The sequence below is a fragment of the Glycine max genome, chromosome 4 (genome assembly GCF_000004515.6).
Source record: "Glycine max cultivar Williams 82 chromosome 4, Glycine_max_v4.0, whole genome shotgun sequence".
NCBI lineage: Eukaryota > Viridiplantae > Streptophyta > Magnoliopsida > Fabales > Fabaceae > Glycine > Glycine max.
In genome coordinates, this window is record NC_016091.4 from 7954900 (window position 1) to 7973379 (window position 18480).

Sequence of the window (18480 nt, forward strand, 5' to 3'; positions counted from 1 at the left end):
TACATTGCCACCCTTAAATAAATTGTCATTACAATCGCAAATCCGAATGGAATCTTGAGTTTCTGATTTCTTCAACAGTGAGAGTGCAAGAGCATGGCCTCCATCGAGATGGAGAGTGCAAAAGAAGATGACATTTCGCCGATCGAGGAGGTTCGGCTGGTGGTGTCGAACGAAGACGATCCCAGGCAGCCGGTGTGGACGTTCCGCATGTGGTTCCTGGGAATCGTGGCGGTGATACTTCTCTCCTTCCTCAACACTTTCTTCGGCTACAGGAAGCAGCCACTCTTGGTCACCATGATTTCGGTTCAGGTGGCCACGCTTCCCATTGGCCGCTTCATGGCCAGGGTTCTCCCGCCAACCAAGTTTCGGATCCGAGGGAGGGACTTCTCGCTCAACCCTGGTCCCTTCAACATCAAGGAGCACGTCCTCATTTCCATATTCGCCAACGCCGGCGCCGCGTTTGGGAATGGCGCCGCTTATGCCGTCGGGATTGTCGATATAATCCGCGCCTTCTACGGCCGGAAGATTACCTTCCTGGCCGGTTGGCTCCTTGTTCTCACCACGCAGGTATGTACTATTATCTCAGACTCGTTTTGAATGAAATTGAAAACAATTATAGAATGAATGTGTTGCAAATCACGTTTAAAATGAGAAACCTAACCAAACATGGCGTTAATTGCAGGTGTTGGGGTATGGATGGGCGGGGATAATGAAGAAGTACGTGGTGGAGCCCGCAGAGATGTGGTGGCCCTCCACTCTAGTGCAGGTCTCTTTGTTCAGGTATATTACACTTTTCATCCATTTACTTGCTCTATTTTCACATTTTATAAATATCTCATGTTATTTTATTTGTTGGCGGGGATAATGAAGTACCATTTGTCATTTATTAACATAATTCTTGCACGATACGTACTATGAGATTTTGTTGAGATATTTTCAATACCTTTCATTTTGGCTTTATTGAAGGTTTTTTTCTTCTTCAATACGTTCGGTCTAGAAGATAAAAATAAAAACAGAAGATTCTTTTTAAAATAAAATAAAGAATAAAAGAACGTGAATTCCACGTGAATAGTATACAGTTTTTCTCTTATTTATCTCATCTTATCCTAAATCAAACACGGATTCATTGAAATCACCGGGAGAAACGATTTGCATAATTATACCGTTATGTGTATGTATTTGTATAAATGAATTCCTTGATCCCAAGTTTTGATAGGACTTTACTTCTATATCTCTCTGTGTGTGTGACTAACGTATGTGACTTTAGTTATTCAATAATTTTGTTAAATCAATATTTTAATTGTTTCAATAGAGTCATCTCATTACTTTTAATTTGCACGGTTAAAAAAGTATTTTTAATTTGCTTATAAACCATCAAATCGTTATTTTCTTAAGGATAAATTTGAGATAGAAATTGAATTAAAGGATTTGAAAAAAAAAAAGAGTGGACGAATAGCGTGTAAGGTTAAAGTATGGAAGAATAAAAATGTTTGGGATTTAATTAATGGTGAAATGTGGTTATTTTGATTTTTGAGAATTGAGATATTGTTTACACTGGAATTTGGTAAACAACCGCTAGTCTAAGTTAATTGCTTGCGAGACCAACTAGTGAATCTCAGGAGCATGTCATTTGTGTGTTTGCTTTAAATGTAAAACCGTTAATGTTCATCATTGCAATAAACATTTACTGGTTCGAAATTTGCAAAAAAGGAAGATTCTTTAACAGAATCGAAATGCTGAAAGTAACTTGACAAGGGAAGATAAATTGCAGAATGTAAAGGAGCAGTGAGTTCATTCGATCGAATGAACCATTTAAAAGACAGGAATTATAAAGTGAAGCGTAAATTGCATTGCATTCAAAATGTAAAGTTTACAGAAATTTAAAATGGTTCACAAACAAACATACATTCTCCTTGTGTACTCGTTTCTCTCTGCGCTGGGTACTTTGAGTGTATAAGGATTTGTATAAATGAATTGCGACCACGAAATCTAACTAAAAACTGCTATATATAGATTTTCGAAAATAAACTGCCTTAACGGTCGAACGCTATCCTAATGCCAAGTGTCCTGCTACGTACACCTTGCATGCACACATAACTGCTCCCTAGAACGGTTATCCACATTACTCGAAATCGAAATGATTTGGTGAAGATTTGTTCAGAAACTACGCTAAGTCCAGAACTCTTGCTGCCTCGACTTCGACTCGTCCATACACCAGTTCGAATTGCCCAATGGCTCGAAGTCCTCTTTCTTGTCTTAGCTTTGTACTTCGTAAATACTTCTTTGAACCTGGGAATTCCTTCTTAAAGACTTTTCTCTCTTTTCGATTCGAGCAGGTCCTGACCAGACTCTTGCTCTGTAATACGCTTCGAACCTCGAGACGACATCCAATGCATACTTAGAGCATATTTTAGCTCGTCGAAAATATGGGCCAACAAATTGCCCCCAAAAAATGTCCACTTCGATTCGAGATCGAAGGAAGATGAGAAGTTGACATTTTTTCTCTTCTTCTACCAGCTTTCCTGAAACGGCGACACGATGGCACGTTTAATGTAACCGTCGCCTCGATCTCCCACTACCCATCATTAATCCCACCTTTCTAGGTAGAGTGGGACACGTGTCACGCTGGGGAGTTAAAAGGGAAATCTGATGTGATTGATTTCTGACCCTTGATTCTTATTATATTGTTTTTTCCCCTTTTAAAAGTGAAATCCCATAAATAGTACAGAGAACCTCAGAAAACCCCTTCAGCTTCTTTGTTTTAAAAACCTTTCTTCTTCCTTGCTCCCGAAACCCTTCTTCTTCTTTGCATCCATTATCTCCGGCGAAGCTTTCTTATTTCCAGATACTCATTATTCCTTTTATCATCAACCTCACCGCATTTCCGAACTTCGCCACTATTCTTTGTGAACCCAAGCTCTCACTCACTGATTCTATCAGCTACCAAACCCTTCACGAGAAAATCATCCCTTTTCAGATTTCTCACAATGTCGCAAGGTCAAGCAGTTCCGTTTGCTGGGAAATGGCACCGTTTTACAGTCAGGAACGACGGAGAGAAGGTGGTTCCGGAACCACAAGGTGACGCCGAACACACAGAAACCTGGGAATCGGAGGTGATGATCCCTTTCGCAGTGGAAAGAACAGTTTACGCTTTCGGTGGACCTCTGCCAGACCAAGAGTCACTTTCGAGCTCAATGAACAAGGTATTTCCCTGCTACCCAACTTGCGAACCTAGGATTTTTGATAGTGAGCCTTACAACTTCAATTGTTTAAGCAAACCCCACAAACTCTTTCGATCCGCCCCGTCAATAGCCCATAAGGATTACCTACCTTGGCTTGATCGAGTCGAACAAGCGTATGAGGATTTCTGGAAAACATATGGCATATTTGACTTAATACAATTCTCTCGATTTGGTCCTGAATATCGACCAGAAATGCTGATAGCAGCTATGCACTTTTTCGAGTCTTCTACCAACACCTTTCAATTTAAATGTGGTATGATGACCCCTACTCTCTTAGATGTAGCTGCCCTCACAGGCCTTAGGCCTAGCGGAGAAACGTATGACCCCACTAATTCTAGTGACAATATCAAGCTAATATATAAGGAGAACACCTTTTCCAAATATATAGCTGAACACAAAGGATCCGTCGAAGAGGAGGTTTCTGATGAAGAGCATGTAGCCTTCTTAACCCTGTGGCTATCTCACTATGTTTTTTGCACGAAATCCTTGCAAGTAGCCAAAAGATTTATTCCAATGGCATTACAAATTCATGAGGGTCAGAACTTTGGATTTGGACGCCTCTTGTTAGCAGTACTATACGAATCGCTTGGTGAGGCATGCGATGACCTGAAGAAATCGAAGGATGGGTCTTCCTTCTTAGTATCTGGGCCTATGTGGCTTCTCCAGCTGTGGCTTAATGCCACTTTCGAACAAGAAATGGGATTAATAATCCCACAAGATTATGCTGAAGAAGTTGCCAATCGCTCGATCGAAGGCCAGAGAGCACTTCGATTAACACCCAAGACCTTCGATCAAAACCCACAAAAGCTGTTCCTAAAGTACATGAAGATTTTTCTGAGTTTTGACAAGTTTCTTCCCCAACATGCTCCATTCATTAGTCGAGAGGTTGGCCCGGCCTGGTTCACTGACGATTTTCCTGCTGTCGATCCGGACAATGAAGAAGAAGTGAACGAAATATGGTCATTTTACTTGAATCCACAGATCCTGTCTTGTCGTACAGGTGTTCAATCGAACTATTTAGGCTTGGTTGGATACCAGCCTAATTTGGTTTCAAGACAATTTGGCCTCTCGCAAATCCGTCCTAAAAGCTTGTTCGAAGATCCTCGAGATGTTATAAGAGGAGCCAATCTTTCAGAAAGAACTTTCAAGAAGTTTTTGAAGATTTCTCTAGATGAAAACTATAACCTGCATCCTTTTGAGTTCAACCATTCCCACTTCTGCACCATAGGGTTTGTTACCTGGTGGTAGAAATATTATTCGGGCCGTTCAGTTGGAGACACTACTATCATGATCTCAAAACTTGAGAGTGGTTTTACACAACCAACGGTCGAGAATATCCGCTCAAACCTTCAAGCTCGAGGTACTAACTTACTTTTGATTTTTCTAAACTGGTATGTATTTTTTGCCTTTTCTAATATTCTTATTTTAGGCAAAACAATCATAACAAAGAAAAGCACCGAAACGTCTCGAGCTGATGTGAGACCCAAGAAACCCATTGGGGTGAAGATCCAAGAAGGGAAACAAGAAGAGAAGGTAACTCTTCTGAACTTATCTTTTACTCTTAACGTCTTTGCCTCATATTTCTTTATTTTTCAGAGTCAAAAGAAAGATGATAGCACTGAGACTACCACGACCTCAAAACGCTCGAAGCGTGTGGTCATCGAATTAGACGAAGAGAAAGATGCAAGTTTTATTTCTAATGTCAATATTATAACTCTCTTTCAAGTCTATATTCTGACATTTCTTTACCATCATAACACAGGAAGAAGAGGAAAGACCTCTCATAAGAAAAAGAAAATCACCTGCGACTTCGACCAAATCTGCTGACCAAACAGAGGCAAGCAATTCCCAGGCTCAAATGCCTAAGAAGAAAAAGAAAGTGAAGGAGGTCGAGCTTGAACCCTCTGTGACTGTCGAGGGTGGCGAGCCAGCCAGGAAGAAAAAGAAAAAGACCAAGTCTTCAAAAGAACAAGGTGAGAATCGACCTGTTGACGTCCAACCACCTTCGACTGATGTTGACGGCCCTGAAGCAGAAACTACTCCCTCTATTGCTGAGATGGGCAACCCTGTCGAGCAACCGGACTTACCACAAGAACAACCTACCGTCGAGGTATTATTCTTAATGTAATTTTAATCATAGCTTATACGAAACTATTTGTTAACCTTTTTCATGACAATTCGAATCAGGTACAACAAAATGTTTCTGTAGAAGAAATACCCTCATGTGCTCGAACCTCTCCTGCTCCTGAGACGAATGCAGTGAATGTTGAGGAACAGGGTGAAGGTCAAGGCATTGGACCCAGCAGTCCTCATGGATCGAGTCAGAAAAGTTCATCTGAAGAACACTTTTCCGATGAAGAGGCCATACAAGAGGCTGAAGCTGGAGGTTCAGACATTTTCCCGGCGTCTTCGACATCTAAGCTTTCCGCTAGCATAGGGATCGCAGAGGATACATTCATTCAAATGCAAGACGAAGACCCTGCTGCAGCCCTTCGACTCCTGCTGAACACCAGTCAAGCCAACACCTCAAGTGAAAATATTCCTGGTGCTTCGTCCTCCTCTGATGCTGACATAACCTCTTCAGTACGTCAAGATTGCCTGCTCTTGAAATTGTCAATGGAATACGCACGAGAAGACGTACTTAAATCCATTGAAGAGAACCCCTCTGCTGCTTTTGGACACCTGAATTTTTTGAAGAAATTGCACAACCCCCTTACCTCTGATGAGATTCTAGGCAAAGTCATCCAAATCGAGGCCATCATCGACCAGTTTGCCAGTACCGTGCAGAAAAAACGCGAAAATAGCGCCAGACTGGATGCCCAGAAACAGGCACATATCCTTCTGCTCGAGAAAGCCCGAGCTGCTCAACATGAAGTCGAACGTCTCACCAAAGAGGCGAAAGAAGGATCTTCTGAGATCAAAGCCTGTGATGATAACATCTCCTCCTGGGAGGCAACTATTACAAATTTGCTGTCTCAGGTCGATGATCTAAGGCAGAAAATTGTAACAGAGCAGGCCAAACGCAAAGAACTCCAGGAGAAGGCCGCTGATTCGATTCAGAAGCTGGTTGCTGAAAAAGGGAGGGAAGGCCTGAAGGCCTTTAGCGCATCTCAAGCTGTAGCAGATGAGGCAAGAGCTATGGAGAGTGCTGACCAGGTCTTAACTAAAGAGATGGCCACTTTGAAGAAACTATATGAGGACTTGGTCATGCATTAGTAGAACTTATAATTTCTTTATTTCGAATTCTGTATTTCGATTCTACTTTTTATGTAATACTGACAAATGCCCTTTTGTGGCAATTTACTGTTATCGCCATTTTTATGTTTCCAGTATTTTTCTTATTCTATGCTTATTTTAACTTCGAGCAGTGTTGGTTTATATTTTTTCAAATACTTACCATTTATGCTCAAAGTACGTTTCTGAGGGGTTAGCTCCTCTAACTTATAAGCACCATTCGAATAGATCTGAATTATTTTGAACGGTCCTTCCCAATTTGGGGACCATTTGCCCAAGGCTCGATCCTTACTATCTATGGGCAGGATAACCTTCCAAACTAAATCTCCAACATTAAAAGTTTTTGACTTCACTTTCTTATTATAAGCTTTAGCAACTCTTTCCTTTTGTTTAGTCAAAACCTCTAATGCTCTTAATCTCTCCTCATCTAAATCAACCAACTCATCTGACATCATTTTCCAATAATGGTCGATTGGAATGTCCATTTGTTTTTGTACTCTGGCTGATTGCAAATGTATTTCGACCGGAAGTACAGCATCGTGCCCATAAGTCAGTCGAAATGGGGTAGTATTAGTTGATTCCTTAGGAGAATTTCTACATGCCCATAGAACTTGATCTAACGTTTTATTCCAATTTCTTGGCTTTTGGGCAATGTGTTTTTTAATCAAGTTAATTACAATCTTATTGGCTGCTTCGACCTGACCATTTGCTTGCGCGTAATATGGTGTTGAGGTTAATAATCGAAAGCCAGTTTTTTGGGCAAATTCTTTCATTTTTCGTCCAGTAAAAACTGAACCTTGATCAGTGGTAATTGTTTCGGGAATACCAAACCTATAAATAATATAATTTTGAATGAAACTAATTACTGCTTCCTGATCAACATTTGGCAAAGGGACTGCTTCGATCCATTTTGTAAAGTAATCGATACCAACTATAATATAACGCTGGTTCTTAGAAGAGGCAGGCTTGATTTCACCAATTAAGTCCAAAGCCCATCCTCTGAAAGGCCAAGGTTTGATTATGGAGTGTAACTCACTAGCAGGTACATGCTGTATCCCTGCATGCTTTTGGCATTCTTGACAGCCTTTAGCAAATTCTATACAGTCTTTTAACATCGAAGGCCAATACAAACCTTGTCGAAATAAAAGCCATTTCATTTTATGGCCTGCTTGATGTGATCCACAAGCCCCACTGTGAACATGGGAAACTGCCAAGTATGCTTCTGATTCACTTAGACATTTTAGCAACACTCCTTCTGCAGTCTTTTTAAACAAATCATTTCCCACAATCACATAATTTAAAGCCCTATATTTGATCTTTCGAGCCACATTGCCTATTGGATTTTCCAAATATTCAATAATGGACTTTCTCCAATCATTATCTAACATATTGTCAATGGCCAAAATTTGAATTTTTTCCTGAAGATCATTCATACTTTCATCTTCATTATTTTGTGGTATACTTGCCCCCACAAGTTTTGGCATTGGCAATTTAGTGCTTAATGGCTCTGGTAACACCAGTTTATCTTTTATTTCGATCAACTGAGTTAACTTTTCCTTCGACATTTTGTACCCTGAAGCTATTTGGGCTAAATCATTTGCTTCTCGGTTTTCTTGTCGAGGTACATGCTCAATGTTAATATAATCGAAATGATTCAGAAGAGAACTTGCTATAACAAAATATTTTGCTAAGTGTTCATTAACACATTTGTATTCTTGCGTTAATTGCCTCAACACTAATTCTGAATCACCTCTTATATTAACATTTCTTGCCCCCAGGCTAATTAAAATCTCAAGGCCTGTAATTAGAGCTTCATACTCAGCCTCATTATTAGAACAAAGCCCTTTGATTTTATATTTGAACTTAGTTGGAACTTTATTGGGGGATATTATTAAAACTCCAATTCCAGTTCCATGTTTGTGTTTCGATCCATCGAAATACAAAATCCAAGGCTCTGTATCGACATAATCTTGCGGCATCTCGATCAATGAATGATCTACAATAAAATCAGCCACAATCTGACCCTTAACAGATTTCAAAGGCTTGTACGTTAAAGAATATTCTGTTAATGCTAAAGCCCATTTTCCAATTCTACTGTGTAAAATCGGTTTTGACAACATGTGCTTAATAATATCATAATGAGAATACACATAAACATCAACAGGCTTTATATATTGCTTAAGTTTTGCACAAGAGAAATACAGACAAAGACAAAGTTTTTCTATGGCAGTATATCTAGTTTCTGCATCATTTAGTACACGACTAAGATAATAAATTGCATGTTCTATGCCATCATCATCTTCCTGAGCCAACATGCTACCAATGGTCTTGTCAGACGCAGCAATATACAACTTCATAGACTTGTTTCGACTAGGAGGCATTAACACAGGAGGCTTGATCAGATATTCTTTAATTTCATCGAAAGCCTTTTGATGCTCTTCATTCCATTTGAATGGTTCATCTTTCTTGAGTCGAAGTAATGGCGAAAAAATCTGAGCTTTGCCACTTAGATTCGAAATGAATCGCCTCAAGAAGTTGATTTTTCCTAGCAAAGACTGAAGCTGTTTTTTGGTCGAAGGAGGCTTCGTCTCAAGAATAGCCTTTGTCTTATTTTGATTTATCTCAATGCCTTTTTTATGCACCACAAAACCAAGGAAATCTCCTGCACGCACACAAAAAGCACACTTTAATGGATTCATTTTTAATCCATGTTTCCTCATTCGTTCGAAAGATTGCCTAAGATAATCCAAATGGCTATCTTCTGAGGAGGATTTGATGATTATATCATCAATATAAATTTGCATAAATGTGTCAATAAAATCATGAAACATGGAATTCATGGCCCTTTGATAAGTGGCCCCAGCATTTTTCAACCCAAAGGGCATAACCACCCATTCATAAGTGCCTAAAGCACCAGGGCATCGAAATGCTGTTTTCGACACATCATCTTCAGCAATAAATATTTGGTTATAACCAGAATAACCATCTAACATGCTTAAAAATTTGAAACCGGCTGCCGAATCTACCAACAATTCCGCTACTGGCATAGCATATTCATCTTTAGGTGTAGCATTATTTAAATCCCTAAAATCTATGCATACTCTAAGAGTTCCATTCTTTTTAATAACAGGGACTATATTTGCTAACCATTCGACATACCTGGCAGCCCTGATGAATTTACACCTCAGCAGCCTTTCGATCTCTTCCTTAATCTTGGACATGATTTCTGGTGCGAATCTTCTTGGTAGTTGTTTTACTGGTCTTTTTCCTTCCTTAATAGGTAACTTCATTTCGACCATTTCTCTGCTTAACCCAGGCATTTCGTGGTAATCCCAAGCAAAACAGCCTTTGAACTCTCTAAGAAGAGGCACCAGCTTTTCTTTCAAACTTGAGGTGATATTGGCACTGATATAAGTTGGCCTTTTAATCGAGCCATCTCCAATATCGACCTCTTCCAAAGGATCTTGAGCCTGCATCTTTGGCGCCTCACTTATGGGATTTTTCTCAAAACCCAGCGGCTCATCATCATAAATACAATCCAGTCTTCGATCCTTTGTTTCTTTGTTTTCATGATCTTCGATCTTGGCTTCAACTGCCATATTTTGTTGAGATTCAGCCTCAAAGGCCGTATTTAGTCTATTTTCGGCCATATAAGCCGTAATTCTGGCCCATGCAGTGGCCTCAGTCATATTAATCTTCATATATATTCCACCCAGTTGGTGGAATGACTCCATCTTCAGAGGGAACAGCATCAATTTCCTCCCTCTCCCATATAAACCCATAGGTAGGATGGAGTTTGACAGAGTGGACAACATTGTCACTCGATTCGACAACAGCCTCCTTGTCACCACAAGGTGCTATGTTAGCCAACTTTTTGTCAAAGGTTTGTGCAGTAACATTATCGACCTCTGACTTATAGAAGCTTTGATCCGCCTCTATATTTTCCACAATCCCATCCTCCCTCCAGATAATGAGCTTCTGGTGAAGGGTAGATGGCACAGCCCCAACTCCATGAATCCACTCCCTTCCTAATAGCAAGTTAAAATTAGCCTTAGACTGTATCACCAGGAAAAGAGTTGGTCGAACTATACTGCCTACAGCAACATCTACTTGAATGGCTCCCAAAGAATAGCCAGTTTTACCCTCATAATTCGAAAGCACAATGTTGTGGGCAGATAGATCAGTGTCATGTTTCCCGATCTTGTAGAGCATAGATCGAGGCATTAAGTTGACAGCCGCTCCTCCATCAATGAGCACTTTGTTGATCCCAACATTCTCAACTTTTGCTCTGATGAAAAGAGGTTTGAGATGACTTTTCATCTGAAAATCTGGCTTTTCGAAATAAGCTAATTGCTCTTCCACACAGCCATTATTCATAACATAGTAACATACTGGCTTTGGGTCAGCCATATCAAAATGATCGAACTCACTTTCGATCTCAGTAACTTCAGATTGGACATCATATTCAGATGGCAAGATATATACTACACAGATGACATCGAAATCTGGCTCAGAATCCAGTAGATCCTCATCCTCCATCTTGTCTTCATCCACTGGAGGCAGGAGTCTCTCCTTTACCGGCCTCCTAGATACTTCTTTATACTGGCCTGTTTGTAGATTCTGTTGGGCCCATTTCTTCTGACGCTGGAACCTGCGCCATTGGGTCCTCGTCATAGGATTCTTTCCTTTGTAATTGTTCCTATAAGAGTACCTATTGGCCTCCTGTGGGCCAATTTGCTTCGTTCCACTCGAACCACCTACTTCCATAATCCCTTTGTTGAACCTTATAAGTCCCTGGTGCATCCATTTTTCGACCGGAACTGAACCAGGAGGAGCGAAAGTATTCCTTCGACCAGATTTCTGATTAGTATTCGACTGCACCATAACTCTTTTACCTTTATCGAAACGTTGGTTCTGCTTTGCCCCCTTGTTAACAACTTGGTATTTCTTGAGGCCCTCAGTAGCCTCCTTATCACATATTGCACTGCAGCGAGGGCAGAGCATCACAATCTTGTTTTCGAGTTTGCACCTGTTCAAGAAATCAATTAACTCCTCCTCAGCCTGAGGATACACAACCTTCATTTGTTCGTTGTAATCCTCTTCAGATATGTCCTGAACTTGCACATGGGACACCTCCATTGTTTCGACCATCATTATTTCTTGAGGTTCTGCATAAAGAGTTTCAGCAGCTTTGGATATTTCCGCATTTGCCTGAGCAACCTTTGGTTTCTCACCAAATTTGAGCCTCCCTTCGTCGAGAGCCTTTTGAACCAAATCCCTGAAAAGAACACAACGTGAGGTTTTATGGCCAAGGAAATTATGAAATTTACAATAACCCCTTTTCTTCTGTTGTTCGATTGGGGGTACTTTCAAGCCCTTAGGAACAACAATCTGGCCATCTGTGACTAATAAATCAAATATTTCATCACATTTAGTTATGTCAAATGTATAAGTTTTAGACACAAATTTATCATTTTTAGGTTCAACAGGGTTTTTTCCATTGGAAGGTCTAAGGAGTTTACAAACATAAGGAGGTCCAGGTTTTAATTCTGCTAAATCAACCTCATTGTCTTCGATATCTTCATAAATAATATCGAACTCCTGGTCACTGTCATTGGTTTCGACATATGCAACCTTTTCCTTCTTGTGGAATTTAGAATTTCTAGCCTTTTCAGCCTTCAATCGTTCGAGTTGCCGAACTCTATCAGCCAATTGAGCCATATCCCTTAAATACTGGGTATCTAATTTCTTTCTGATCGAATAGTCTAGACCACCAGCAGCCATTTCGACTAATTCATGTTCAGGGACTTGGGTGAAACACCTTGCCTTTAAGAGTCTGAATCTGTTCAAATAATCATCAATTGATTCAGGTGCCTTGCGTCGAACGCTGGCTAACTCTTTAAGGCTGATCTTAGATTGTCCCATATAAAATTGCTCATGGAAAATCCTTTCCAATTGGTTCCAATTATGTATGGAATGAGGAGGAAGAGTTGTAAACCATGTAAAAGCATTTTTAGTCAAGGAATTAGGGAAAAATTTCATTCTTAAATTTTCATTATTAGCCAAATCCCCTGCCTCGACCAAATATCTAGCAATGTGTTCGACAGTGGACTCATTTGTCTCTCCTGCAAACTTAGTAAACTTAGGGATTTTCACACCCCTTGGTAATTCTGTCTGTAACACATACTCAGACAATGGAGACACAAAATTAGGCCTATGTAAGCCTAAGTTCAAACCATTCTGCACCAAAATCGTTTCGACCATTTGGGCAAGGTTATTCTGCCTATCGAAACGGTTTTGTTGAATGTTCCCTATTACTTCATCAGCATTTTGGTTCCTATTTACCAATACTATACCAGGGTTTGGTTCGACCTGTTGGACTGGTGGCTCTATGCGTGCCGCTGGTTGTGGTGCTTGAGCCATTTGCATCCCTGGGTTATTAGGCATCTGTATCTCTTGGACAGGCGCCTGTATTTGGATCTGTCGAATTGGTGGTTGCTGTATGGGTGGTGCCCCAAAAAAGTCAGCAATTCGACTTATTTGATTTGTTAACATTTGGTAACTGTCATTTGTATTTTGAATTAAGGGGTTAATAACAGTTCCTATTTGTTGTGTTAACATGTTAACCATATCATGGTTACTTTCATCCATTTGTTGTCTAAGTGACAAAACGGATGTATTGGTTAAATGTTGAGGAATTACCCTACCTTGATTGCCCGCTACAGATCCTGATGGAGAGGACATATTAAGATTCTCTATATTTGGTTGAGAGTTTTGCAACCCTACCATCAAAGATGTAGGCATGCCATATAGAGGGTTTTGAGGCGGTCGAAAGGGACTTCCACTGGGATTCCCTAAACTAGGGTTATTCCATGGGGCAAAAGCAGACGCTGACGTGGTCGAACTTGCCAACGTCATGTTGGTCATAGGAGAAGTTACCCCCGTCTGATTCATAACCGTCGAAGCGGTCGAACTTATCGTGCCAACAGTTTGGTCAGGAATTGCTCCTATGCCAGAATTTATATTGGCATTACTGACAGATGTCTGCGTTGGTTGTCCCTCCATATTTGGAAGGTCATTGTTTCGATTACTTGGGGGTGGTCTAGTCATCCTTGTACGAGTTTTGAATTCTGTTAAGTGTGGAACAGATTTCCCACTTCTTAAATGCATACAAGATCAAAACAATTAAGAATGCAATAAACCAACTGTTGTAAACAAAACTTTTAAAAATAATTTTAAGCAAAACACAATTGACCGGTCCCACTGGGCGTGCCAATTTGTTTACACTGGAATTTGGTAAACAACCGCTAGTCTAAGTTAATTGCTTGCGAGACCAACTAGTGAATCTCAAGAGCATGTCATTTGTGTGTTTGCTTTAAATGTAAAACCGTTAATGTTCATCATTGCAATAAACATTTACTGGTTCGAAATTTGCAAAAAAGGAAGATTCTTTAACAGAATCGAAATGCTGAAAGTAACTTGACAAGGGAAGATAAATTGCAGAATGTAAAGGAGCAGTGAGTTCATTCGATCGAATGAACCATTTAAAAGACAGGAATTATAAAGTGAAGCGTAAATTGCATTGCATTCAAAATGTAAAGTTTACAGAAATTTAAAATGGTTCACAAACAAACATACATTCTCCTTGTGTACTCGTTTCTCTCTGCGCTGGGTACTTTGAGTGTATAAGGATTTGTATAAATGAATTGCGACCACGAAATCTAACTAAAAACTGCTATATATAGATTTTCGAAAATAAACTGCCCTAACGGTCGAACGCTATCCTAATGCCAAGTGTCCTGCTACGTACACCTTGCATGCACACATAACTGCTCCCTAGAACGGTTATCCACATTACTCGAAATCGAAATGATTTGGTGAAGATTTGTTCAGAAACTACGCTAAGTCCAGAACTCTTGCTGCCTCGACTTCGACTCGTCCATACACCAGTTCGAATTGCCCAATGGCTCGAAGTCCTCTTTCTTGTCTTAGCTTTGTACTTCGTAAATACTTCTTTGAACCTGGGAATTCCTTCTTAAAGACTTTTCTCTCTTTTCGATTCGAGCAGGTCCTGACCAGACTCTTGCTCTGTAATACGCTTCGAACCTCGAGACGACATCCAATGCATACTTAGAGCATATTTTAGCTCGTCGAAAATATGGGCCAACAGATATTTAGAATTTTTTTTCTTTCGTTTAAAAATAATATTTAATTTCTCTTATCTTTTTAGTTGTTTAAAGTGGAATAAAAAATGGAAAACAATTTTGGGAAGAACAAAAAAAGTTGACTTTCCTTCCTCGATCAAATTGTTAAAAAATAAAGTTTTATTAAACATTTTTTTATTTGATATGTATCTCTTAGTGTTAGTTAGTTGGAAATTAGGTTAGGTAGTTAGAACTAGTGGTAATTAGTTGATGTTGTAATAATAACATCAAGACTTTATATTATTGAGTAATTAATCTTACATCTTCATTTTGTGTCTCTTGATTTCGATCTTAAGGGTGAACAATCATCTTCTTCTCTTATAACATTATTGATGTTTGAATTTTGAACCTTGTAAAGTTTGTGTCCAGGTGGGTACCCATGCTTCTTGTAACAATCATCAGTATGATTATAAAAATCATAATATGTGCAAATCTTGTTTCCTTTTACTCCTGAATTTCCTTTGTCGTAAGTTTCCTTTTCTGGAAGCATACTTCTGAGAAAAACCATGCTTCCTATAGCATCTATCAATAGTGTGATTATCTTTCCCACAATAGGTACATGAAGGCCTAGAATTCAATGAATTGCTGCAAATTTGTTTTAATTGTCAATTCATCATCCCGAGTGATTCTCAATCTTGTGAAGTAATCGGTAATGCTTTGATCACCTTGTTTGATAGAAGTCATTTCTTGCTACAAATTTAAAATTCTCAACAGATCTCCTTATGAGTATCTTAACTTTAAGTCCTTCCAAATGTCTCTAGCATTATCCATCTATAAGATACTTTGTCTTATCGAGGGTAAAACCGAGTGGACAAGCCAAGAAACCACCATATTGTTACATCTCCTCCAAGCTGCATGAAGAGGATGAATTGATGCACATTTTTGAATTGATCCATCTATAAATTCAATTTTATTTTTCGCGCTTAATGCAGTAAGCATCGAACAATTCCATGAGTTCTAGTTTGTCGGATCAAGAATCGAAGAAATCAATGCAATTGCAAGATTTTCACCTGGATGAAGGTAGTATAGGCTATGGACATTTAGGGATTGGTCTTGTGAAGAAATCTCATTGGTCATAATTAAGAAAATGAAAAAAAAGATTTAGGTTCAAGATCAGGGAGTTACGTAAAAGAGCACTAATGCCTTGATACCATCATAAATATTGTGCCTACCATCTTTGAATGTAAAATTAACCAAAAAAGCTTGCAAGAGAAACTAGAAAGAAAACTAGGAAGAAATGAATGAAATTCTATGTATTGAAAATTAGTTCTAACTACAACCAATTTCAACCAACTAAACTAAGTTCCGACTAAGTAACAAGATCGAGTATCTTTAATCAATTTGCCCATTGATTATTCTTACATTTTAATTTGGAATGAAATATGAAAATGAAACTGTTACTCTTTTGAATGTGAACATTATTATATTTGACAGGGCCCTGCATGAAAAGGAAAAGAAACGTGGGCGCATGTCAAAAGAAACCTTCTTTCTGATAGCACTTACTTGCAGCTTCGTGTGGTACGTGGTCCCTGGCTACCTATTTACGGCGCTGTCAATTATTTCGTGGGTGTGTTGGATATTTCCCCATTCTGTAACAGCACAGCAGATTGGATCCGGCGAAAAGGGACTTGGTTTGGGTTCCTTTTCCCTTGACTGGACCACCGTTGCTGCATTCCTTGGCAACCCACTTGTTTCTCCTTTCTTTGCAACAGCAAACGTGTTGGTGGGCTACATCTTATTGATCTACCTCATCATACCTGTCTCATATTGGGGACTTAATATCTACAATGCCAAGAACTTCCCGATATACTCTTCTAGTCTATTCGTTGCCAATGGCACGGAATACAATGTGAAGGCCATTGTAAATGAAAAGTTTGAGATAGATATGCTGGCATACGAGAAACAAGGTCGAGTCAACTTGAGTGCGTTCTTTGCTATTAGTTATGGCATTGGTTTTGCTGCCATTGCCTCTTCCCTCACTCATGTGGCCATATTCAATGGGAGGTAATTAAGTAATGGTTACTACTTAATTAAGATTAAGCAACTCATTTTTTGAAGTTCTCATACCATATTGTTGGGTTAAACAGGGAGATATATGAACAGTTCCGATCTTCACGATCTAAAAAAGAAGACATTCACGCAAGATTGATGAAGAAGTACAAGCGAATACCTAGTTGGTGGTTTCATGTGACGCTTTTGGTTTCTTTTGCACTTGCACTTTTACTGTGCATTGTCATGAAAGATCAGATACAAATGCCATGGTGGGGTCTCATCTTTGCATCCGGGATTGCACTTACTTTTACTCTTCCCGTTAGCATCATAACGGCCACCACTAATCAGGTAGTATTTAAGAAACTACTAATTAAACCATTTTTACTTCTTTTTTTATCCTGAGTGGGACATTGCAATTCTGTTTTGATATTCTACTAACTGTCATATATATTTTTAAAAATTATTTACTTCACCCCTTCCATGCATTTTCAGACTCCAGGTTTGAATATCATTACTGAGTACATCATGGGTGTGATTTTACCTGGCAAACCAATAGCAAACGTTTGCTTCAAGACATATGGGTACATAAGTATGTCACAGGCTGTTTCCTTTCTATCTGATTTCAAGCTAGGACATTACATGAAGATTCCGCCACGGTCCATGTTCATTGTTCAGGTATATACTTCTGCTAGTCGTTTCAGTTTTTAAGCGAAGAAAAAGAAGAAGCAGGACAGGAAAAATAAGATTGTCTTGATAGAACATACACACCTAATTATGCAATCATGTTCACGATAGATTCTTTCAATTAGACGCCACTTCTTACATCTATCAACAACTGGAGATTAAACTGTAATTCTGATTTACTTGATAGTGCTATATCCTTAATTAATTATATGATACCACATTGTTATGAAAGAGTCTGAGTGTGATTAAATCCTGCGTAGTTATCTAACAACTGGGTAATTAAAAATTTTCATATTATGTTTTAGGTTGTAGGGACGCTGATAGCAGGAACCATGGACGTTGGTGTCGCATGGTGGTTGCTGGGTTCCGTTAAGAACATATGCAACCAAGATTTACTGCCCGCAGACAGTCCATGGACTTGCCCGGGTGACAAAGTTTTCTTTGATGCATCTGTGATCTGGGGTTTGGTTGGCCCAAAGAGAATTTTCGGTACTCTTGGGAATTACCCAAAACTCAATTGGTTCTTCTTAATAGGAGCATTGGGACCACTTGTTATATGGCTGCTCCAGAAAGCCTTTCGAAAACAAACTTGGATATCATTGATTCACCTTCCTGTGCTTCTTGGAGCAACTGCGAACATGCCACCAGCTAGCTCCGTGAACTTCAATGCATGGATTACTGTTGGCACAATCTTTAACTACTTCGTGTTCAAATATCGTAAGAATTGGTGGCAGCGGTACAATTATGTGCTCGCGGCAGCTTTGGACGCTGGATTGGCTTTTATGACGGTTCTTCTATACTTTGCGGTTAACGTGGAGGAAAAAGGAATTGTTTGGTGGGGAAATGATGGTGACCAATGTAAGCTTGCCAAATGTCCAACAGCGAAAGGTGTAGTTACTGAAGGGTGTCCTGTGTTTTGATTTCCATTTCGACATCATATATTTTCTGGTTAGTTAAGAATTAAGATGGTGAGTGGGGGAGTAATATTTCTGCAAATACCAGTTGAATTAGATTGTTTTAAGCGCTTTAATTTGGTGGACCTTTATGTTGTGGTTGTGTGCAACTTCTCCAGAACAGATCGTTGTTTTTTTTTTTTTTTTTTTTATATAGCTAGTCATTTTTAA

At 39.4% G+C, this 18480-nt stretch overlaps 3 protein-coding genes across 3 annotated transcripts; all 3 read left to right on the forward strand.

Annotated features, from left to right (window-relative positions):
* LOC100785973 (oligopeptide transporter 2) lies at positions 1-18480 on the forward strand. The gene is made up of 6 exons (XM_003522696.5): positions 1-567; positions 683-780; positions 16115-16684; positions 16768-17020; positions 17165-17347; positions 17662-18480. The coding sequence occupies exons 1-6, from the start codon at positions 94-96 to the stop codon at positions 18274-18276; spliced, it is 2193 nt and encodes a 730-aa protein (XP_003522744.2). The 5' UTR covers positions 1-93; the 3' UTR covers positions 18277-18480.
* Positions 790-5005, forward strand: LOC121174780 (uncharacterized). Its single transcript, XM_041014888.1, has 3 exons — positions 790-4602; positions 4672-4775; positions 4839-5005. The coding sequence occupies exon 1, from the start codon at positions 2988-2990 to the stop codon at positions 4488-4490; it is 1503 nt and encodes a 500-aa protein (XP_040870822.1). The 5' UTR covers positions 790-2987; the 3' UTR covers positions 4491-4602; positions 4672-4775; positions 4839-5005.
* On the forward strand, positions 5012-6661 carry LOC102665279 (uncharacterized). Its single transcript, XM_006578195.4, has 2 exons — positions 5012-5352; positions 5430-6661. Exons 1-2 carry the CDS (start codon positions 5101-5103, stop codon positions 6456-6458), a joined length of 1281 nt encoding a protein of 426 aa, XP_006578258.1. The 5' UTR covers positions 5012-5100; the 3' UTR covers positions 6459-6661.

Coding starts and splice junctions, on each gene's coding strand:
- LOC100785973 (XM_003522696.5), top strand. CDS start 94: ATGGCCTCCATCGAGATGGAGAGTGCAAAAGAAGATGACATTTCGCCG. Junction 781..16,114: donor GTGCAGGTCTCTTTGTTCAG/GTATATTACACT, acceptor TATATTTGACAG/GGCCCTGCATGAAAAGGAAA. Junction 16,685..16,767: donor GTGGCCATATTCAATGGGAG/GTAATTAAGTAA, acceptor TGGGTTAAACAG/GGAGATATATGAACAGTTCC.
- LOC102665279 (XM_006578195.4), top strand. CDS start 5,101: ATGCCTAAGAAGAAAAAGAAAGTGAAGGAGGTCGAGCTTGAACCCTCT. Junction 5,353..5,429: donor AAGAACAACCTACCGTCGAG/GTATTATTCTTA, acceptor AATTCGAATCAG/GTACAACAAAATGTTTCTGT.
- LOC121174780 (XM_041014888.1), top strand. CDS start 2,988: ATGTCGCAAGGTCAAGCAGTTCCGTTTGCTGGGAAATGGCACCGTTTT.